At 44.3% G+C, this 24482-nt stretch overlaps 1 protein-coding gene and 1 long non-coding RNA gene across 5 annotated transcripts in view; one reads left to right on the forward strand and one right to left on the reverse strand.

Annotated features, from left to right (window-relative positions):
* The window catches only part of OSTN (osteocrin), a 44468-nt gene that overhangs the window by 9124 nt on the left and 10862 nt on the right, over nucleotides 1-24482 (reverse strand). The window contains exons 2-3 of the mRNA XM_069973375.1: nucleotides 5022-5108; nucleotides 4097-4311 (exon numbers count right to left, since the gene is read on the reverse strand). Coding sequence (XP_069829476.1) covers nucleotides 4097-4311; nucleotides 5022-5108 — 302 coding nt within the window. The remainder of the gene's footprint in view (nucleotides 1-4096; nucleotides 4312-5021; nucleotides 5109-24482) is intronic.
* On the forward strand, nucleotides 1373-24177 carry LOC138794606 (uncharacterized). Of its 4 annotated transcripts, none has more exons than XR_011363468.1 (4): nucleotides 1373-1552; nucleotides 4119-4337; nucleotides 7679-7809; nucleotides 23240-24177. It is a non-coding gene; the product is annotated as an uncharacterized lncRNA (long non-coding RNA). The 4 variants fall into 4 exon arrangements; XR_011363471.1 differs by having other exon boundaries at nucleotides 1373-1534; XR_011363469.1 differs by lacking the exon at nucleotides 1373-1552 and adding an exon at nucleotides 1600-1790.

Raw genomic sequence — 24482 nt, forward strand, 5'->3', positions numbered from 1 at the left:
ATACTGATCACCTTTAATTAACTTTTGATATGCAGCTGCCCAGGGTGGGACTAACAATTCCTTCCATACTTGTTATTATCTATTCAGTCTCCTTCCCCCAGTTCCTAGCTGCTGCTTTCTGCTGAACACACAAAAGTCTATGTGTGAGCTTTTCTCTCTGCCTCCCCCTCCTCCCTTCAGTCCTGAAGAACTACTAAAGGTGTGAATAAGGCTTTTATGTATGTGCTGTTTTTTTTCCAATGTATGGTTCACACTACGTAATATTTCAGTAAAGAACGGATTGCAATGGATTCAGCGTCCGTTCTTTACTGCAGCGGCAGCATTGCATTGAAATCAATGCAATGCCGCCCACTGTGTTCACACATCGTCAGCTATCACCTGTTCTTGTGCCTGCCTATTATTCCCGGATGCTGTTTAATGAAGAAAGTCCGGAAATAATAGCTGTTCACACAATGTAAAGTGCAGTGGTGGCCGTACATTACATTGAAGTGAATGGTTAATTGATTTTTTGGGAAATAGAGTTATGATCATGTTATAATGGAATAAACATATTTTAAAGGGGAACTACGACAAAAATATTTTCCTTTCATATCAACTAGTTTCAGAAAGTTATAAAGATTTGTAATTTACTTATATTTAAAAATCTCCAGTCTTCCAGTACTTATCAGCTGCTGTATGTTCTGCAGGAAGTGGTGTATTCTTTCCAGACTGACACAGTGCTCTCTGCTGCCACCTCTGTCCATGTCAGGAACTGTCCAGAGCAGCAGCAAATCCCCATAGAAAACCTCTCCTGCTCTGGACAGTTCCTGACATGGACAGAGGGGGCAGCAGATCCTGTATATATTGCTGCCTTCATATAGAACATAATAAAGAGCCTATTCTTACCTAACAACCTCCCCTGATGGATCTTCGGTCACTTGCTGACCGTGCCTGTCACACCTTCCTATTGCATGATACTGATACCAAAAGGTTACAATCCGTAAAAAAATTGCAGATCCCATTGACTTCTATTGGTGAATCCGTAAAAAAAATAAAAATAAAATTGATCCGTACAATCGGAATGTAATCTACTGATGGTGTGAATAGCCCCATTGAAAACAATGGGCTATAACTCAAGTGTGTAATGGTAGTGTACAGGAGATGGGGGTCTCCCTGGGGTCGGGCAGAGAATGGAGCCTGTGTGACATAAATTTAGTAATATATTGGTTATTCTTTATTGTATTATAGAGAGGAGCCATGATGGAGATGGGTCACCATAGATACACACACCACAGCAGGGAGTTACCATAGCAACACCAGCTGCCTCCTCACTGTACTACACCAGCTAGGAGAAAGGTCCGGAAAGAGGGAGGGGCTATTCTAATGAGCTCTCCTCAGGAGGCAGCTGTGATAGGAAGCCCCTGGTTAGTGGAGTGCAGCTGTGGTAGGAGTAACATCATTACCTGAGGGGACCACAGCCTGTGAGGAGATCTGTGAGGAGACTACAGCCTGTGAGGAGATCTGCAAGGAGACTACAGCCTGTGAGGAGATATCTGTGAGGAGACTACAGCCTGTGAGGAGATATCTGTGAGGGGACTACAGCCTGTGGGGAGATCTCTGTGAGGGGACTACAGCCTGTGGGGAGATATCTGTGAGGGGACTACAGCCTGTGAGGAGATGTCTGTGAGGGGAGTACAGCCTGTGAGGAGATATCTGTGAGGGGACTACAGCCTGTGAGGTGATATCTGTGAGGAGACTGCAGCCTGTGAGGAGATGTCTGTGAGGGGACTACAGCCTGTGAGGAGATGTCGGTGAGGAGACTACAGCCTGTGGGGAGATCTGTGAGGAGACTACAGCCTGTGAGGAGATCTGTGAGGAGACTACAGCCTGTGAGGGGATGTCTGTGAGGAGATGTCTGTGAAGGGACATCAGAACTGTAGCAATAGCCATATTATCGGCTTCAAATCTGTATATATTGTTAAAAAGTGTTTTAGGCCTTATTCACACGTTCCGTAATTTACGGATCTGTATTTCCGTATCCGAGTTAGTGCACATTGAAGTCTATTGGGCTATTCACAAAATCAGTAGCAGAAATGGATGAAAATCAATCCGTAAAAAAAAAAGGACATGTCCTAGTGCGGACCGGGTGCGGACCCAGATTTTTTCACGGATGCTCTCATTGACATCAATTGTCTACGGATTGTTTGCGGATTGCAACATGTTTGGCATCCGTATTTCCGTAGAAAAATATGGATAACTCATGCTCCTATTTGCACAGCAGTATATAGAAGTGCTGGGATCTATAGTTCTCCGGATTTCTGTTGCTGAACACCGTATGCCGATTGTAGCAGAATCCTATCGTGTGCCGATTGTAGCAGAATCCTATCGTGTGCCGATTGTAGCAGAATCAGTAGACGAATGTTATGGAGGCAGTGTTGGTGATGGTATATCAGAGAGCTGGGATCTGTAGTACTCCACAAGGTGAAGACCATACAGAAGGGTGCCTGCTCGGAACATTGCATACTTTATATTGTGCCGAATTTAGCTGACAGGCCATTCATTCACTGCTCACAGTCTCTTAATTGATTCATTGATACTTTCCTAACCACATAGTAAACAATTTATTGTGCTAATTGGTAATGATGATTGGCAGCTGGGCTACAAAGGTACAAGTACCAATTACCTCAATAAATTGGGGTGTTTACAATGTAGTTAGGAAAGTATCAATAAATCAATTAAGAGCACTGAAGGCAGAACGGCACAGGAGGATCGCATAGGAGATCGCATCATTACCGCAGGAGAGGTCTGATGATGCTGCAGGAGGGGGTCTGATGCCGCCGCAGGAGGGGGTCTGATGCCGCAGAGGGGGTCTGATGCCGCCGCAGGAGGGGGTCTGATGCCGCAGAGGGGGTCTGATGCCGCCGCAGGAGGGGGTCTGATGCCACAGAGGGGGTCTGATGCCACCGCAGGAGGGGGTCTGATGCCGCCGCAGGAGGGGGTCTGATGCCGCCGCAGAGGGGATCTGATGCCGCCGCAGGAGGGGGTCTGATGCCGCAGAGGGGGTCTGATGCCGCCGCAGGAGGGGGGCGGATGCCGCAGAGGGGGTCTGATGCCGCCGCAGGAGGAGGTCTGATGCCGCAGAGGGGGTCTGATGATGCCAATCCTGGCCGAGCACGGAAGCGTCCCCGGTTGCCATGGTGATCGCAGGAGGGGTCTGATGATGCCTGTAAAGACCGAGCACAGAAGTGTCCCCCTGCGATCACCATGGCAACTGGGGACGCTTCCGTGCTCGGTGGTGATTGCAGGCATCATCAGACTTCCGTGCTTCCGGATGCAATACGGAAGCAATACGGATGTCCAACCCATAATTTTTAGCGGGTGGTTTCCGGACCCGAAAAAATTACGGAACGTGTGCATAAGGCCTTACATTTTTGCCTCATTGATGTAAAGGTATACTGATGCCTACTAGTAAAACAGCACAGGAGAGCACAAAGCTCAAACATTAAAGGGGTATTCCGGGGTAAATAATTTTCCTTCAAATCAACTGGTTTCAGAAAGTTATATACTTTAGATTTGTAATGAACTTGTATTTGAAAATCCCACTCTTCCAGTACTTATTAGCTGCTGTACGTCCTGCAGGAAGTGGTGTATTCTCTCTCCAGTCTGACACAGTGCTCTCTGCTGCCACCTCTGTCCATGTCAGGAACTGTCCAGAGCAGGAGAGGTTTTCTATGGGGATTTGCTGCTGCTCTGGACAGTTCCTGACATGGACAGAGGTGGCAGCAGAGAGCACTATGTCAGACTGGAGAGAATACACCACTTCATGCAGGACATACAGCAGCTGATAAGTACTGGAAGACTAGAGATTTTTATATAGCAGTAAATTACAAATCTATATAACTTTCTGACACCAGTTGATTTGAAAGAAAAAGATTTTCACCGGAGTACCCCTTTAACTTATCCTAGCCTCTGTAGCACAGCTTTGTCTTTGTGTATTTTCTTGAGCTCTTGTACAGGATTATTATTTATAAAACCACAATTTTTATAATGTAAAGAAGTGTTGTTGTTGTTGTGTTGTTGTTGTGTTGTTGTTGTGTTGTGCCATTTATTCACCCACCTTTGCTTTCCCTTTATTTCAGTGGTGCTCGCAGATATTCTGTCTAGAGGAGATCCAAATCCAGGGAAACTCCTTTTCTTTTTGGTCTCAATCACATCATTTTCCAGAGAAACTAGTTCATCCAGAAGTAAGAGTTTAGCTGCCAGATCTGATGACTTCTCCTCATTCGAAACTGTCCGTTGACCAACGTCCAAAACTAGAGGCGAGTCAAACCTCTGCTTGATGAAATACAACGTGAACGGTAAATAGAAATCCCAAACAAGCCATAAACTGTACACTGAGAAGATATATATATATATATATATATATATATATATATATATATATATACAAAGCTAATATGAAAGGGGTTATCTAGGATTAGAAAAAGCACAGATACTTTGTAGCAAAAACAGCGCCACCTCAGGCTGTGTGTGGTATTATAATTCACTTAAATAAAACTGAACTGTAAAACCTCACCCAGCCTGAGGAGGGGAGAGGTATTCTTTTGGAAGGAAGCTGACATGTTATTCTAAACTTTTACAACTTCTTAAGGCTGGGTTCACACTAGGTGTTTTTCATCCATTTTTGCAAAAACAGTTAAATGGATGGAAAAAACGGATGCATTTGTGTGCATTTGTTTTGATCCGTTTTTCCATTGACTTCCATTGTAAAAAAAAAAAAGGATCAAAATGAATCTTTTTTTTAACGTATGCAAAAATGTCGTCAATGTTTTTGTGTATGTTAAAAAAGGATGCATTTTGACCCTTTTTTATGGAAGTCAATGGAAAAACAGATCAAAACAGATGCTCACAAATGCATCTGTTTTTTCATGCATTTTTTGCAAAAGCGGATGAACAAAACGGATGAAAAAACGTAATGTGAACCCATTTTCTTTGTTAAAACACCTTATTAGATGATGATTGTACAGTAGTTTCTCATCTACCTGTGAAGAAGCTTCAGTAAGATCGCTCCACTTCAGTATAGTAACAGCAAGGAAGAGGTAGGCACTCACATTGCTCCAGTCAAGCATCTGTAAGAGAATGGGTAATATTACTCCTAAATAATATATCCCAGGCCGCATAGGGTGTGGTTGTATCCCTCCCCGGGAGCCCCCATAAAATCTTTCTTCCCATATGAGGAGGCCACTGGTATCAATGAAGCAGGGAGGGACCCTGGGACAGATTTTGCACTCTGAGGCCTCATTCACACGTCAGGATTAGAGATGAGTGAGCCGGGTTCGGGTTTGAGTCGATCCGAACGTTCGGTATTTGATTAGCCGGGGGCTGCTGGACTTGGATAAAGCTCTAAGGTTGTCTGCAAAAAAAAAATAAAAATACAGCCAATGACTATATCCATGATTTCCACGTAGCCTTAGGGCTTTATCCAAGTTCAGCAGCCACCGCTAATCAAATGCCTTAAGTTCGGGTTCGGATCAACTCGAGCTGCTCCAGGTTCGCTTATCTCTAGTCAGGATATTTACTCAGCAATCCGCAAAATATCATCTGTATTGTGCTCCGTATTTTGTGGATCTTCAAAAAAACTGTCCCAACCAGCCAGGAGAAGCTTAAAGGGATTTCTTTCAAATCAACTGATATCAGAAAGTTATATAGATTTGTAATTTACTTCTATTAAAAAACCTCAAGTCTTCCTATACTTATTAGCTGCTGTATGTCATGCACAAAATGTTTTATTTGCAATCTGGCACAGTGCTCTCTGCTGACATCTCTGGCCGAGACAGGAACTCTGTCTCGGTTTTCTATGAATCCCCATAGAAAACCTCTCCTGCTCTGGACAGTTCCTGTCTCGGCCAGAGATAGCGGCAGAGAGCACTGTGCCAGACTGAAAATAAAACAACATTTTGTGCATGACATACAGCAGCTAATAAGTATGGGAAGACTTGAGATTTTTTAATAGAAGTAAATTACAAATCTATAAAACTTTCTGACACCAGTTGATTTGAAAGAAAAAGATTTTCGCTGGAGTGCCCCTTTAAATGGTGATGTCAAAGAATTGCGGAGCGCAATTGCAGATGGTTTTACTGAGTTCTTTGCAAAATGCTGAGGCTCCCATGGACTTCTATTGCAGTGTTTATACCACAATTGCGGACCACGTTACAAGCTGTCCTATTTGTAACTATTGTAGGATGGAAATAGAAATGTAAGGCTGGGTTCACTCTACATTTTTTTTACATTTAGAAGATTAGGTGTCCATAGATAGGATACATGTTATACCACCACACATCTCACGTTACTGGGTTTTTCCTAAATGTTGTTAATCTTGGAAAAATATATTCCAGAAACTGTTTTATAGTCACCGGCCCCAGATCCACATTGAGTGAAAACTTACATCTAATTCTTACATTTGAGGAAAACATTTGCTGTAATAGATTTTACAAGGATATATACAGGGCCGGCCTTTGGGGTGTGCGACCTGTGCCTTTGCACAGGGCGCATCACTCCTGGCCAGCTGGGGGGGCGCTCTGCAGACAGCTGCACACATAACTGGTCTGGCAGACAGACATTCTGTCTGTCTGCCAGAGCGCCCCCCTAGCTGGCCGCCTGCCCTCTTTCCATAGGGGTTGGTTCGGGCGCTCCTAAAGCCAGATGGACTGTGGACCTGGCAAGTTAACGTTCCGGGTACATCCCGGTAAGCCCCGCCCCCCGTTGATAAGCCCCGCCCCTGGCACCCACTGCGGGTGGGATACTTTGCCACAATGCAGCATGCTGAACTGGAGTGTCATCAGCTGTGTGTGTCAGCTGTTCTCTGTGGCACAGTAGCATCAGTGTGGTGACCTGTCACCTCTGCCCACCCGTGTGCCTCCTCTCTCCAGCAATTCCTGCAGTGTCCAGCATGCTGTGCCCCTGCTGTAAGCCTGATGCTTCTCTCTCCTCTGTCTAGCTCTTTATCCTCCCTCTCATCTACCTCTCTCTATCTCTTTTATCTATCTCTCCCCTATCTATCTATTATCTATCTATCTATCTATCTATCTATCTATCTATCTATCTATCTATCTATCTATCTATCTATCTCCTATCTATAATCTATCTATCTATCTCCTATCTATCTATCTCCTATCTATCTATCTCCTATCTATCTATCTATCTATCTATCTATCTATCTATCTATCATCTATCTATCTATCTCCTATCTATCTATCTATCTATCTATCTATCTATCTATCTATCTATCTATCTCCTATCTATCTATCTATCTCCTATCTATCTATCTATCTATCTATCTATCTATCTATCTATCTATCTATTTATCTATCTCCTATCTATCTATCTATCTATCTATCTATCTATCTATCTATCTCCTATCTATATTCTATCTATCTATCTATCTATCTATCTCCTCAAAAATGTATTCACATCCCAAATCAATACAATGAAAGCTTTCATTGTATTGATTTGGGATGTGAATAAATTTTTGCACCATTTTTTCACTACCTCCGGAGTGCTGCAGCCTTTTTGAAGGATATATTTACCATTGCCTGGTGGACCCCCAGCATGCTTGCCGGCACCCGACTTTCTTCTCTGAGTGCCGTGTACACTATTTGCATTTTATCTATCTATCTCCTTTCTATTATCTAACTATTAGGTGGTATCAACAGTGGCTTCGCACAGGGCTCCATCTACCCTAAGGCCGGCCCTGGATATATACACATCCTCAGAGTTTGGTAGCGTCCAGTGGCATTCACTGTATAGTGTGTGGATCCAGAAGTACAGAAGGTAACTACTAATATAATATAACAATGTAACAGCATGGGAAAGGTTCATTTAGATGAAAATCTTTGAGCCTAATTCCGCTATATAGCCACTGTTTAAATGTCATTACATAGCTTAGTAATACAGTGGTGCCTTGGATTAGGAGCATAATTCTTTCCGGGGTGGCGCTTGTAATCCAAATCCACTCTTAAACCAAAGCAAATTTTCCTATAAGAAATAACTGAAATGCAGACAATTGGTTCCGCACCCAAAAATAATCATTCATTATTCTGATTAAGATGTAAAACTAATGAAACAAATATTCGGAAACAGAAGAATCTGTGATATTATAAGTTACTGTACAGTAATGGAGAGGATGGGAAACACAAGGGCGGAGAGAGGCTGCAGGGAGCAGGGAGGAATGAGCAGGACATATGTGGGCACATACATGCAGCACTCTCTGTCTGGGGAGAGAGGGGTTACAGCTATGGAGAGATTACCTCCACAGTCCTGTCCCCTGATGTAAGCCCCAGCCTGAAGTAGATCTGCTATGATTTGAAAGATGAGGGAGACTTCCTGGGTCAAAATACAGGGCTGTAGACCACTATGCAGACCATGCCCCTCCCCCACTCCCCCTCCCACCCAGTACAGGGAGCTCTTACACCAAAGCACGGAGAGGGCTACTGATGGAGAGGGCTACTGACTGATCATGTTATTCAGGACACTAATGTTTGTCATTGAGACACCTCATCATCTGTCTCCACCACCTCATTCTGTCATCACGCTGCAACACACCCTGTCCCTGTGGTGCACTAAAGCTGCCACATCTGGCAGGAACTGCTTAGGTCCACAAAATTTTAAAATGGCGCACCCCTCGATATCTGAAGGTTGACGCTGAAGTGACAGAAAATGGGAGGAATATTGTGTCTGCACTGCGGCAGGCAAGGATGACCCACGTTCCTACAAACGTACCCCTGCTCCTTCCCAGGACTCAAGGAGCTTTTAAAGAATTTGTGGAAAATTTGCTCACACTCCAAACACCCCTACGTGGCATATGATGCCCTTCGCCAGATCCAACGCCATAGTGGAATTCAGGAAAATCGGTTTATCAGCCGTCCAGAGGTTGGACCAATGGTATACAAACTTCTCTTGGCCCATTCAGGCAGCTTCATGCTGAATCGTTGAACCCTTTGAGAGAAAACTCAGCTGCAACGATTAGGGTATAAATGACATCATCTCCCTGCTTCACATTATGGAGACTGTATTGAACATAATCCCAGAAGGGAGTAATGCTACGGTCTACCACGTGAACCAGAGCACAGAGAGGCATGAAATTGGGGTGAAAAGAAGGGAAAACAGGGGGCGCTTCCTCGTGTAGTGAAGAGTGGCCAGGTGGATGGAAAGAAAATCTGACAAGGATCCACTCACCTGGATAAGTTGTGCGAATATTAGGCACAACTCTAAATGCAGCATGAAGGGGTGTACTCCGCAGCTATACTGGGGGACATCACCACCGACGGTGGGAAAGACAAATGCAGATGTGTAGTCAACCGACTACAGGACCGAAGACCAAGTCCACACCAGAATACGATGAGCGCAGGAGTATACACAATTTACACACGGCGGTGCAACCAGAAGTTATCCAAAAGTAGATGGCGTAATAAGTCAATGTTCTTTTATTGCAACGCGTTTCGGACCTATATTATCCAACATGGGCCTTTATCAAGCAAAGCTTGATAAAGGCCCATGTTGGATAATATAGGGCCGAAACGCGTTGCAATAAAAGAACATTGACTTATTACGCCATCTACTTTTGGATAACTTCTGGTTGCACCGCCGTGTGTAAATTGTGTATACTCCTGCGCTCATCGTATTCTGGTGTGGACTTGGTCTTCGGTCCTGTAGTCGGTTGACTACACATCTGCATGAAATTGGGGTGGCGGAGGAAGGGGAGGAGACGTTATATAAACAGGGGTTCCAAACACTAATGGGGGGCATCTCTGGCTGAGATCACACCATACGACCAGCAGAGGTACCAAATCCACAGAAAATGTAGGTCACAATAGCCAAAGGCCAGGGGTGCCAGATAACAAGGATAGCTGGGGTCAAAAGAGTCAAATGTTAAAGGAAGAAACCAATCATCCCCACGCTCAAGTTTTCCCCCAGCAGCAGCTGAAATTACAGGAGTCTTACTTGGAGTTACCCTTCCCCCTAAATATTTTAACAATTTTTGACTTGGTGCATTTTGGGGAGAGAAGGTGGACATCTGGACGCAGCTGGCAGAGTTCACTCTGACCCTGCTGTCCTGCTCAGCCAGCAGTGTGACATCTGAGAGGGTGTTTAGTGTCTTGCTCCAGTGTGGAGAGACTGACTGTCAGAGACTGGGCCAGCCTGACAGGGGAGCTGATGGTGTCCCTAGCGATTGGCCTGGCCGGTTTCTAGGGGCGCGCCGACGGCATCCCTAGCAGCAGTCCTGGTTTCTGGGGTCGTCAGCGTCTATTCATTAGGCCGCAGTTGGAGCTGCCTGCCCCTGGCTGAGCGGCACAGCTGATCCGGGTCTGATGGGAGTTATTGGTGGCTGGCACCACCAATAAATCTATAGTGTGTTACCTGGGGCTGGAGTGTCAGAACCAATCACGCCTGGGGCCCCATAAGTATCCTCCCCAGTCATATGTACCTTGCCTCCTTGCCTTGCCTAGTTTACTAGTGTATCTTGACCTAGCATTTTCCTGCATTTGTATCCCGGTTACCTGACTTCTGCTATTAACCCTTTGACTACACTTGAATACGATTGCTGCTCAGTTGGTTTTTGACTTGGACTTCTGACTCTCCCTTTATTGTGTTGTGTATCCGTGTTGCACTTTGGTTAGTTCAGGGACTTCCGTCCAGTTGCCCGTTGCTGCTTAGAGCATCTGAGGCAAGTAAGTAGGTACAGAGGGGCGGGTGTCAGCGTCAGGGCTCACCTGTCCTTCTGTCTTCCTGTCCCTATCCAAAGACTGAAACATCAGCCAGCAGTCACCATAAGTCTATAGTACCCCATCTTCACATTTCCTGCCCTTGGTGTAGACCCATGAAACCATCTGCAGCACAGGCATATATATTCCCCAGCAACTCAATACCTGCACCATGCAACCCAATCCCCAAACACAGGATTACCCAGGCACAACTCCCCAAAACTATCTTTCTCAGAGAGGACATTTCCCTTCTTGTTACCATAGATGCAGGGATTTTAGTCACTGGCACTTGTGACAAGGAATAGTAGCAGTCATATGCATTTTTACGGACACGCATGGTGACTGGCTGATCACTGTTCTTGGAGTTTTTACAATATCACGAGAATAGTTGGATGTCGCACTATGGTTCACAGAAGGGTATTTGTTGTGTGAAGTTTTAACGGATCTGGCGGTTTCTTGAGAGGTATAAGGCTATGGGGTCCTGGGGTGTATATCATGAAGGGTGAAGTCCTCTAATTGTGATAGAACAACTTCTAAAGCTACTACCAGCAGCAATCTGGTTTGAATGCACACAGGGAGCTGAAATCTTCCTTAAATCCGGTTGGGAGCAACTCTCCTACAAGCCTGTGTTCCACTTAGACCACCTTGTGTGCCACCGCGGCCGCTAACTGTCTATATTACCAGATTTTTTAGCACACTTTGAATTTTTTTATTAATTAATTCAAATAATTAATTTATGGGGAGCCAAATAAATTATTTATATGGGGGATATTGCTACTACTGGTGCCTCACTAAATTGGACTGATGTAACCGAAAAGGGGGGGGGGCAAGGGGAATGGAAGGAGTTGAATACTTTATTGTACATGTGTTTTACACTACAGTAAAGATTTACATTACCCCCTATTCAGTAGTCTGACTAAGCAAGAACTTAACTGAGCAGGAACACTGGGTTAACTTCACCCACAACCCCCACAGACTGGTTTGTATGCACACCACTGGCTTTACAGCACCCACAGCCTAGACTTAATGGACACTGACCACTTTTCCCATACACTGGGATAACTTGACCTCCAGCACCCACAGACGCCCACCCTCAATGGACTCTTCTCTCTCTCCCTATCTCGCTCTATTTGTCTCCTTGCCTTGCCCTAACTGCCTCCTGTGATCATTCTTGTCTCTGCCTGCCCCCAGGAAGTAGCTCACACTATAAAGAGGGGGAGGTGCTGACACAGTGGGCCTTGCAGGTGATTGGACGGCCGCAAGGGAATATGGATAAACCCTTGTTCCTGCCAAGTGACAGTGCTGTAAGCTAACATGTGTGTCTGCCATCCCGGCCACCATATTTACCAAATTTGTTACCGAATCATTTGTAATTCGCTTTGCAGAATGAAGCAAATTGACTGTGCGATTTGCAGTGAATTCAACTTTAGTAATTTCTAGTAGGGACCTGTCAGCCAAATCCAGCAGGGTCGGGATAAGATGGCAGAGAGCTGGCGTCCTTGACTGAATACTTAACACTGTAATATCTCAAAGTATCATGTACCATAGTTCATTGTAGTGAGGGATCTGATGCCTGTTTTTTTGCTGCCTGTGGTTCAGGCTGCATGAAATAACTGGTCTCTAAAACAGTCTAGATAATGAATATAGGATAGCTACATACTGCTGCTGGCCGATGTTTGTCTCAAGTGGTGGAATACGTAGAAAAATGCAAAAAAGAAAAACATATAAGCTGCTTGGCCTATTATGTAACTTACTTTGTAAAGCAAATTTTAACCCGCTTGTGACCGGTCATCAGAGATTCTGCCTTGATGTGTATTTAGCTTTGTTGTGTATGATTCTTCCTCCCACAATAGAGAATCCATGAATAGTTTTATAATATGCCTGTATGCATGTAGAAGTATAAAGAGACTCTATTGCCCCTTCGATAACCACATCCTGATTATTTGGACGTGAGGATGTAAAAATAAACGGCCTGCCTAAATACACACATTTAATATGGCTTAATGTGCTTGCTTGGGTTTATTCATCCAAAATCCTAAAAATAGGATATGGTATACTAACAAAAATAAACCCCAGCACCTGCCGCACAAAAGACACTTGATTAAGTGGTTGAAATGAGACTCGGGCAGCATTTGGAAGTGGGATCATTTGCCGCCTCCTACTTCCTCACCCTGGCGCCCAAAACAAAATCATGAGGTTAAAGGTGATTTAGGGGAAAACTATTTTAAGACTTTGAGGCAATTTTTGGAATTTTTGGGGAGATCCTACCTTGTGACCTCTCACAATGGATGGACACATTTCACTCTGCTACCTGGTGAGTGCTCCATAGCGGGCTACGCGGAATCTGATCACAAGAACCTACAGCAAGTTCTGGAGGATTTAGGTTCATGCTATTTGCTGCTGTACAATGTTTCTAACTAAAGACACAATTCGATCCAAAACAAATCTTTTCTGAATCTGTGGCAGCTGAGCCAATCTGAGTGTTAAAACAGTGGCCGCTAATTGACATGTTCCTGCGGCCGATGCTGCCATAACGGCTGCAGGAACATCATTTTATTTTATTTGGATTACGGGTACATTTGGGTGTGTCTGCCATCCAAATCACCATAGATCTCTTTGCAATGTACGTTGCATGTACGTGCCGTCAGAACTCTAGCAGCTGAAAATAATTGACAGTTTCTTATTTTAAGACAAGAATGGCCGTTATTTTAATTGCCAAGAACGGACGTTCATATCTTAAAAAATACACTGGTTGAACATAGCCTAAGGCTATGTTCACACAACATACATGTTATTTAAAAAATGGCCGTTGTTTTTAATTAAATTTTCAATGCAACAATGGCCGTTGTCCGTGCATTGTGTGAACATAGTCTAAAGGTTAATTTATTCTTATGGAGACCCATTATATTTTCTTTTAATACACATCTAGGTGGAAAATACTGGGCATTAGGGTAGAATGTGCGCAATTTACGTTCAACGGGAAAATGTCGGCTATCTATTGGTAATTACGGCTGCAAAAGGCAAAAAGGCAGTCGTCATTTTTCCATTGTGGGAACATAGCCTTAAAGGGTTATCCAGCACTTAAAAAAAAGGAATATTGTGCTGCAGACTTATGGAAAATAACAAGTAGCCTTTGCTTACCTCTCTGCGCTCCCCGGTGTTCTTCTGCAGTGTCTCCCATGTCCACTGCTGGTCGCAGCTGCTGCCACTGAGGTGAACTCATCTCGGGAGTGACAGCCTGCATTTTAAAGTGCTGGATAACCCCTTTGTTCACACAAGGTATGGACAACGGCTGTTGTTGCATTGAAAATTGCACTGAAATTATTGCACAGCGAGCGAAAATAATTGACATGTCAATTATCTCGATGACCCCTATCAAACAACGGCTGTTGTTCAATACATTGTGTGAATAGTGGCTGTTGTTTGCATTGACTTCAGTTAAACAAATTTCACTATGAAAAGAACGGCTGTTATAATTGAAAACATGTACGTTGTGTGAAAATAGCCTTAAAGGGGTACTCCGGCGAATCTTTTTCTTTCAAATTAACTGGTTTCTGAAAGTTTTCCATATTTATCAGCTGCTGTATGTCCTGCAGGAAGTGGTGTATTCTCTCAAGTCTGACACAGTGCTCTCTACTGCCACCTCTGTCCATGTCAGGAACTGTCCAGAACAGTAGCAAATCCCTTAGAAAACCTCTCCTGCTTTGGACAGTTCCTGACATGGACAGAGGTGGCAGCAGAGAGTACTGTGTCAGACTGGAGAGAATACACCACTTCCTGCGGGACATACAGCAGCTGATAAGTACCGGAAGACTGCAGATTTTCAAATTAAAGTAAATTACAAATTTAAATAACTTTCTGAAAGCCTTTGATTTAAAAGAATTTTTTTTCGCTAGAGTACTTCTTTAATTTACAAGATAAATGCATTTCCATTCTTCATTTAGGACAAATATCCACGACACCAGGATTTCTCCTAGAACATTGCATGTTGACAGTTTATATTACTGAATTATGCTTCTGTATATATTACATTAGATTAAATGTTCCTCTTAAGAGCGAGACCATTTATGACTCAGTCTTAATCGTCATTTCTGCGTAAAACCTTTATTGCGGACAGGATCACATATTTCTCCCATAACAAGGCACTATCATTTGAAATTCTAAGATAATTGGTAGCGCTTTAATGTTGATAAAATATGGAAGTTAAAAAAAAATCTGGCAATGTCAGGATAAACACTCATTACTGAAGAACGAAGGCGGCGTATGCTGAAGAGTCACTGAACGCCGATCTCTCTATCCTGCCAGTATGCTAAGTCTTATAGATTGTACATAATACTACTGTAGCTTCTGATTTTTTTTTTTCACTTCCAAGAAATTTATTACCAAGCTGCATCCCTTTAATACAGACTGTTTCAAAGAAGGCATACCAAAAAGAGTTAAGGTTCGTTTACCCGTAACGATTATCATGCGAATTTGCGCGATAATGATCGAAATCGAACGATAATCGTACGTGTAAACGCAGCGAACGATCAAACGGCGAATGAGAAATCGTTCATTTTGATCTTTCAACATGTTATCAAATCGTCATTTGTCGTTTGCCAAAAATTCACAGATCGTTCCGTGTGAACAGTCGTTCGCCGATTTAACCAATGTGTGAGATAGGCTTAAGCTATCGCAAAACGATCGCAAAAAAATTTTCCGTATGATATATCGTACCGTATAAACGCTGATCGTTAAGAAAAAAATTGTTACTCCGACATCGTTAATCGTACGTTCGGGCCAATTATCGTTTCGTGTAAACGCACCATAACATAAAATATAATCATTAAGGGTAGCTTCCCACACACCGTATCCCAGTGAATTTTCTGCTGCGGATATGCACCAGATTTGATGTAAAGAACGGAACACAGCATCAAATCTGCACCATCAAATCTGCTGCTGGTCTGCTTGCACATCGGTCGTGTCTGTTAGCACCCTAAACCCCATCCCTACCCCGTCCTCCAAATAATAATAATAATAATAATTATTATTATTATTTATTAACCTCTTAAGGACCCATGACGTACCGGCACGTCATGGATCACTGTCACTTAAGGACCCATGACGTGCCGGTACGTCATCCCTTTAAACGGGCGCCGCGGCCGGCCGGGTCCCGATCGGGGGAGATAGCCTGCTATAATACATAGCAGGCCATCTCTCCCTGTCGGCATGGAGGGTTGTTAACCCCCCCCATGCCGACGATCGCCGCTATTGGCTGATAAGCCCATAGCGGCGATCGGAACCTTTCCGGGCCATCGGTGGCCCGATGACCCGGAAAAAAATGGCGGTCGGTGCTGTCCGAGGACGGCACCGACCGCCATTACTGTAAAAAGTAATGGTGGTCACGGTACCACCGTCCCGATCGCCGTGAACGGCCGGCCAGCCGGCCGGCCGTTCACGGCGATCAAAGTCCCCACAAGTAATAAATACCTGCTCCGGACCCCTCAGCTAGGTAGCTGAGGGGTCCGGAGCAGGTATTTGTACATTACTCACCTGTCCCGGGGTCCTGATCGGCGTCTTCCGGGTTCCCGGCGTCCACTTCCTCTTGTTGGGACTTCGGCTTCTTCCGTGAGTCCCGATCGTCTCTTTCCGGCTCCAGCGTCGTCTATTTTCGTATTTTTCCGGCTCCAGCGTCGTCTATTTTCGGATCTTGCGCTCTGCTGCCCCCTAGCGGCTGATAAGTGTAATACACGTATCAGCCACTACAGGGATGTTCAGAATGTAGTAAAAAAAAAAATTTTTTTCCCAATTTTTTTTTTTTCTATTTTCCGCACCCTATCGCCGCTGAGTGTTGATCAGCATCGCACGAAAGTGCGCTGCTAATCAGCAACTCCTCCTTTTTGGCGTAGGGTGTTTTTTTTTTATATCCTACTGCCACGGTCTGCTTATAAGTGCCGAACATAAGTGCGGCATTCATCAGCAACACCATTTTTGGCGTAGGTTTTTTTTGTATACTTACTGTAAAAAACACGTAAAAAAACACTACATTACACCACACTACATTGAATAAAGTTTTACACTACACCACTACATACCCCATATACCAATCCCCATATAAAGATGGCCCCCAGGGTGTTTTCGGTGTCGGACGCATACGTTATTATTGCCTCCGACACCAAAACAGCCAGTGAGGATGAATTGGGGGGATCCTTCTTTCCTCCATTCATCCTCATCCTCCTCATCATCCAGTGACGTGTTTGGGAGTAGCGTAGCGTACGCTGCCTCCCGGACACGTCTTTTCCGCCAGTACCGTCCCAATAAGAGATGACGGTATGGCGTGAAATTCTACAAACTCTGTGAGAGTACCTCAGGGTACTCTTACAGATATAGGGTACGTGCACACTGCGGAATGGAGAAGGATAACCCTTCGTGCATTCCGCAGCTGGCACCCGCCGGCGGACTGATGCAGGGGCGCGTCTCCGCCTGTGTCATAGACTCTATCCTATGCATGGGCGGATTCCATTATCCGTCATTCCATCAACACGTTGGACGCAGAGCGGAATCCGCCCGTGCATAGAATGGAGTCTACGACACGGACGGAGACGTGCGCCTGCATCAGTCCGCCGGCGGGTGCCAACTGCGGAATGCACAAAGGGTTATCCTTCGCGATTCCGCAGTGTGCACGTACCCTTAGAGTGTATGAAGGAAGGGACACTCGAATCCAGCCGCCAGATGCCCCCCCCCCCATCCTCGGAGTTAGTGGGGAGATCGTCCGGGAACTGATCTTCCCACTGCTGGATAAAGGTCACCACCACCCGTACGGGGATAACCTTTATACCAGCACCCCCTCTTCCGGTCCCTCGCTGCCCGAGCTACTGTAGCTTGCGGCACGATCCGAACATATCAGAAGTAGTAATAGAGCCCTAATATTTAGCAGCCATGGAGCGGACCCAGCGCTTCTGGATATGAAGGACCCCGTATCGCACCAGGACAACATTCTCCAGGTGACGTCCCCCACACTGGAGAACAGGAGACCCCAGAAGAAGTGCAGAGTGTGGCGTAACAGGGGGATCAGGAAGGACAACATTTACCAGTGTGACACCTGTCCTGATCCCCCCGGCCTCTGCATACTGGATCGCTCCAAGGCGCACTACACGTCATTGGGGTTCTACATTATCTAAATTCTGTCCCTTATTCCTATTTCAGGGGTCACGTTGATCCAGGGATTATTCTGATAGCCATTATGGAGTCGGGAAGGAATTTTTCCCCTGTGATGAGGCTACTGTCGTCTGCCTCACGAGGGGTTTTTGCCTTCCTCTGGGTCAATACAGGTTGAATTTGATGGACACCTGTCATTTTCAACCTTATAAACTAATAATTGGCCTAATACCCCCAAATAAATTAGAATTGTCCCTTTTCCCCAGCTAAATAGGTATGGCTGCCATTCCCATTAGAGGAGGCCATGATGCAATTACAAAGCCTCTGTGCGGCCAGGACAGTAGAAACCCCCCACAAGTGACCCCATTCTGGAAACTACACCCCATAAGGAATCTAACAAGTGGGGCAGCGGGTATATGGCCCCCTGGTGACGGCCACATTTGGGACGTGAAAATGAAAAAAATGGTATTTTTTATTTTCACGGCACATGTCCTACACATGTGCCCATCACTAGTGGGGTCCATATGCTCACTGCACCCCTTGTTAGATTCCTTATGGGGTGTAGTTTCCAGAATGGGGTCACTTGTCGGGGGTTTCTACTGTTCTGGCAGCACAGGAGCTTTGTAATTGCGACATGGCCTCCATCCCCCATTCCAGCCTCTAAATGGCGCTCTGTCCTTTTGGTGACTTGCCCTGTGCCCATATGGCAAATTATGTCCACATGTGGGGTATTTTCGTACTCAGGGGAAACTACCCTACACGTTTTGTGTTCATTTTCTTTTTTAACCCCTTGTGGAAATGGAAAAAAATCAAGGCTAGACCAACATTTAGTGTAATTTTTTTAAAATTTTTACTCTAAATCATTGATCTTGTCTTGATTTTTTCATTTTCACAAGGGGTTAAAAGATAAAAAAAAACACAATGTGTAGAGCAATTTCCCCTGAGTACGGAAATACCCCACATGTGGACATAAAGTGCCATGCGGGTGCAGGGTAAGCCTCCAAAGGGAAGGTGCGCCATTTGGTTTTTGAAGGCTGGATTTGGATGGAATGGATTTCGAGGGGCCATGTTGCATTCAAAAGGCCCCTGTGTTGCCAAGACAGTTAAACCCCCCACAAGTGACCCTATTATGGAAACTACACCCCTCAAGGAATGTAACAAGGGGTGTAGTCAGCATATGGACCCCACTGGTGACGGGCACAAATGTGGAACAATGTGGCGTGAAAATGAAATATTAAATTTTTTACACTATAATGTTGGTCTAGCCTTGAATTTATCATTTTCACAAGGGGTTAAAAGAGAAAAAAACACACAAAATGTGTAGAGCAATTTCCCCCGAGTCCGTAAATACCCCACATGTGGACATAAAGCGCCATGTGGGTGCAGGGCAAGCCTCCGAAGGGAAGGAGCGCCATTTGGATTTTAGAGGTTGGATTTGGCTAGAATGGATGATGAACGCCATGTCGCATTTACAGAGCCCTTGTGCTGCCAAAACACTGTAAACCCCCCACAAGTGACCCCATTCTGGAAACTACACCCCTCAAGGAATCTAACAAGGGGTGCAGTGAGGATATGGACCCCTGGATGACGGGCACATTTGTGCCATGAAAGTGAAAAAATGAAAATTTTCACTTTCACGTCACATTTTTCCACATTTGTGCCCGTCACCAGTGGGGTCCATATGCTCACTGCACCCCTTGTTAGATTCCTTGAGGGGTGTAGTTTCCAGAATGGGGTCACTTGTGGGGGGTTTCCAGTGTCTTGGCAGCACGAGGGCTCTGTAAATGCGACATGGCCCTTGAAATCCATTCCAGTGAAATCCAGCTTCCAAAAGCCAATTGGCGCTCCTTCCCTTTGGAGGCTCGTCCTGCGCCCGCTTGGCACTTTATGTCCACATGTGGGGTATTTCCGTACTCGGGAGAAACTGTGCTACATGTTTTGTGTTTTTTTTTTCCTTTTATCCCTTTGTGAAAATGAAAAATTGAAGGCTAGAACAACATTTTAGTGTAAAAAATACTTTAGTCTTTTTTCAAGCCATATTGTTTGGAAAATCTGTGAAGCACCTGTGGGGTCCAGATGCTCACCGCACCCCTTGTTACATTCCTTGAGGGGTGTAGTTTTCTAAATGGTGTCCCTTTAGGGGTGTTTTTTAGGTTTTGGCACCCCAGAGCCTCTGCCAACCTGAAGTGGTACAGTCAAAAATGACCAAAAATAACGGAGCCATTGAAATTCACTAGGCGCTCCCTTATATCTGAGGCTTGTGGTTGCGTCAAATAGCGCAATAGGGCCACATATGGGGTATTTCTATAAACTGCAGAAATGGGGCAATCAATATTGGGGTGCATTTCTCTGGTAATAGGTTTATAATTATGAAAAATATTGGATTACAATAAAATCTCTGCACAGAAAATTAAAATTTTCAAATTTCTTACACACTTAGCTTTTATTTCTGTGACTCCCCTAAAGGGTTAAAAAACTTTCTGGATGTGCTTTTGCAGAGTTTAGGGGGTGCAGTTTCTGAAATGGGGTGCTTCGTGAGGCTTTCTAACACACAGTCCCCTCAAATACACTTTAAACCTGAACAGTTCCCTAAAAATATCTGATTTTGAAATTTTACTGAAAATTTGGAAATTTGCTGCTAATGTTTTAAGCTTCCTATTGTCTAAAAAAAATGAAATATAGTTTAATGAATGCCGCCAACATAAAGTAGACATGTTGCTAATGCTATTTAATATATAATTTATGTGGTATAACCATTTTCTGTATAAGCAGAAAAGTTTTAAAGTTGGAAAAATGCATTTTTTCACAATTTTTCACGCTATTTTGGGTTTTTTCATAAAGATTCGTTATAAGTATCGACTCCAATTTACAAGAAATGTGAAGTACAATATGTCACGAGAAAACAATCTCAGAATCAGCCGGATAGGTAAAAGCATCCCGAAGTTATTAATGAATAAAGTGACACTGGTCAAATTCATAAAATTTGCTCCGGTCCTTAAGGCCATTTCAGGCTCTGTCCTTAAGGGGTTAATAAACTTTACTTTACACCGCACAGAGAACACAAAATAAACAAAATAAAAAAGAGCACCAGAATTACATGATCAAAAAACCATATACATAAAATGTAGTCAACTACGACCATTGTATTACAGTGTGTAAAGTAGCTTAAAGTGACACTGTCCCCCCCTTTGTGCATTCTGACATCTCTACACAGGTGTAAAGGGTAAATTTAGCAGTTTTTCATACCTTATTTTATATCATACGTCATGGTGCTTGTTCTAGTAAAAAGTGTCCTTTTATCAACTGCAGATTGTATTAAGTTGGCGGGGCCTCGCAGCATTAGTGCCCCGTTGGCCCCGCACCCTTGATGCCCATTGGTTGGCCAACGTAAAGGGGGTGGGGTCTAGGCCTTTTGGCCAGCCTGTTCCAATGGGCGACGAGGGGGCGGGGCCAACTGTGACATTGTGGGCGGGGCTAAGTGGCGCTAATGTCACGAGGCCCCGCCCACTTAACACAATCTGCAGTTGATAAAAGATGACTTTTTACTTGAACAAGCACCATGACGTATGATATAAAATAAGGTATGAAAACCGTAAAATTTACCCTTTAGACCTGTGTAGAGATGTCAGAATGCAAAAAGGAGGTGACAGTGTCACTTTAAAACCTTTAGGCTGGGTTCACACGACGTATATTTCAGTCAGTATATTTCAGTCAGTATTGTGGTCCTCATATTGCAACCAAAACCAGGAGTGGATTAAAAACACAGAAAGGATCTGTTCACACAATAATGAAATTGAGTGGATGGCCGCCATATAACAGTAAATAACTGCCATTATTTCAATATAACAGCCGTTGTTTTAAAATACCAGCAAATATTTGCCATTAAATAACGGCCATACACTCAATTTCACCATTGTGTGAACAGATCCTTTCTGTGTTTTTAATCCACTCCTGGTTTTGGTTGCAATATGAGGACCACAATACTGACTGAAATATATGTAGTGTGAACATAGTCTAAAGGCATTATCCAGCACCCTCTTTCAGAGACAACGCCGCCCTTGTCTCCAGTTTGCAATTAAGCTCCATTCACTTCAATGGACTGAGCAGCAAAACCTAAACTTAAACAAGATAGGGGCTGTCTCTTGAAGAAAGTGGCCATGTTTTTGAAGCCCTTGATAACCCCTTTAAAACAAACTTTACACACACACCACAGGTCCTCCAGGAGATCAGGTCTGCACTCCCAACACTTTGCATGAACCAGAATGTGGCCGTGGAACACCTGGCCTATCTATCCAGTTCAAGTCCTCAGTTGTTTACAAGTAACCACCTCTCAGGCGAGAGACACTTTGAGGCTACGATCGCCTACTGTCATTGTTCTTTTTCTTCTGCTCTATCATAGGGGCAGAAAAATGAAAACAAACAACACCTGACGGGCCCTGTAACTATAGGGGACTTCTACCATTGTTGAGGTCTTCACTGTTACTGCAACATAATGATACAATATATTTTTTTAATCTTTTACCCACACTCAGTGTTTTATTGACTTGGGAGTTGGGGGGGGGGGGGGGGTCTTTTATCTACCCCTCTGTTACCTCTGGACCCGGGCTTGGCATGGGCTAAAGGGGTACAACAAAAGGGGGGCAAAGCAGGGAGTACCTGCACTGACACAACCCTATTAAAATATCAAGTTCCCAGGTTCTCTAACTCTCCAGGGACCCTGCTAGGCATATAAGAACATTTCTAAATAAATCCTAAAACAGCCACTATAACATGCGGCAGGACCTCACAGCACCCGCTCCTAATAACTGACACTAAAGCCCCTATTATGAGGCGATGTGGAGAGCAAGCGAGTGCCGACCTGTCAGGTCAGCACTCGCTTCCTCCTTGTTCCCCCACCCACCCCCACTCACTGCTGGCGCTTTTACACACACCGACACTGAGCAAAGAGGAGCAGGTAAGAGCCGCCCTGATGCCCATAGAAGCTCCTCGCCCTGATGCCCATAGAAGCTCCTCGCCCTGATGCCCATAGAAGCTCCTCGCCCTGATGCTCATAGAAGCTCCTCGCCCTGATGCCCATAGAAGCTCCTCGCCCTGATGCCCATAGAAGCTCCTCGCCCTGATGCCCATAGAAGCTCCTCGCCCTGATGCCCATAGAAGCTCCTTGCCCTGATGCCCATAGAAGCTCCTCGCCCTGATACTCATAGAAGCTCCTCGCCCTGATACTCATGGAAGGTCCCCGCCCTGACAGAGGTGAGCATCGGCCCCTTATTATTTTCTATATAACTGCAGCTATGTAACCTTTAGACAACCCCCTTTATCTCTTTCCTATTATAATGTCTTTGTATTTTTTCAACTGCTCATAGAATATCCCAAAGATTTGGAGAACCAGTTTAATTGAAATCCCCTGATACAATATGCAACAGTTACAAGAGAAACATGAAAAACAACTGAAGCTTCTCGGAGTGATTTACCTACCATGTTTCCATTTACTGTAAAAGAATGAGTCACAGTGAGGTGAAGAAACCACAAAAGATTTATCCCTAAAGACTGAAAAGGAGTAAAGACTGAGGAAAAGGTACAAATCCCATACAGCATACAGCATAGCTTTACCGCTGGTTTATACAATTATTATCACTGATAGTTTGAAGAATTTAGTTCTAAAAGTCAAATCAAGAATAATATAAGAAATAAATGTAACTAAATCCTTACGAGCCCCAAGTTCTTGTCTGGGATGAAGGAGTTTGGACTGTGCGGCAAGGAACTGGGTAAACGTGGGGTTATGTATACATGACACCTGTTTTCCTCAGTGTGAACGTACCCTTATAAATTATACTAATTAAACAGAAAAATACCTACACAAAACTGTTTAAAAAACACTAAAAAAGAATAGGACATCATGGAGGATGCCACTACTCTGGTGGCCCGTCTCAAGTTTGCCCCAAACCACCTATATGTTTCACAATGATTCATTTTATATGGGTAGGTGATGCACACGGCTATGCTTGAGGTAATAGGAACAGTGCACACCAAGGCCAAACCCTTACCCCTACTATGAAACAAGGGGAGGGGGCATCACAGTTAGAGGCTGCCCGGCTTCCTTAGGGAATAGCTGTTCTGCAGTCACTAAAGGAACCATGAATCTGAAGGTATTAGAGAGTATGGGTAATCGTCTATGACCTCACAATAAAGAGATGTTGGATAATGCAACATGACAGCAGCACAAAGTATACAAGTCTATCGACTATGATTAATAACCTCTGCAGGGTTGATCTGCGTAAGCGTTAGTGTGACTTTCTTATAATGAACTGCACTCTGTGATTTTATGAGATGGTATAAATAAAGATTGATTGCTTTTATGCTGAAGACGTCCTCCTGGCTGCTGGATTAAACCGTAAATTAATGCGAGTCCGGAACTTAACCCTATAAAGAGCCTTGTGCACACCTAGTAATATGGTATATAGTAGGATAGATGCATGTGTGCTGATCGTTGGTATACATGTGTGCTGATCCGTCTGTATAATAACGCTTTTATTTGTACAGCGCACACAGATTCTGCAGCACTTTACATAGTTTTGCCAATTATTGCTCCCAGTCCCCAATAGGGTT

Source organism: Dendropsophus ebraccatus, chromosome 6 (genome assembly GCF_027789765.1).
Source record: "Dendropsophus ebraccatus isolate aDenEbr1 chromosome 6, aDenEbr1.pat, whole genome shotgun sequence".
NCBI classification, from domain to species: Eukaryota; Metazoa; Chordata; class Amphibia; order Anura; family Hylidae; genus Dendropsophus; species Dendropsophus ebraccatus.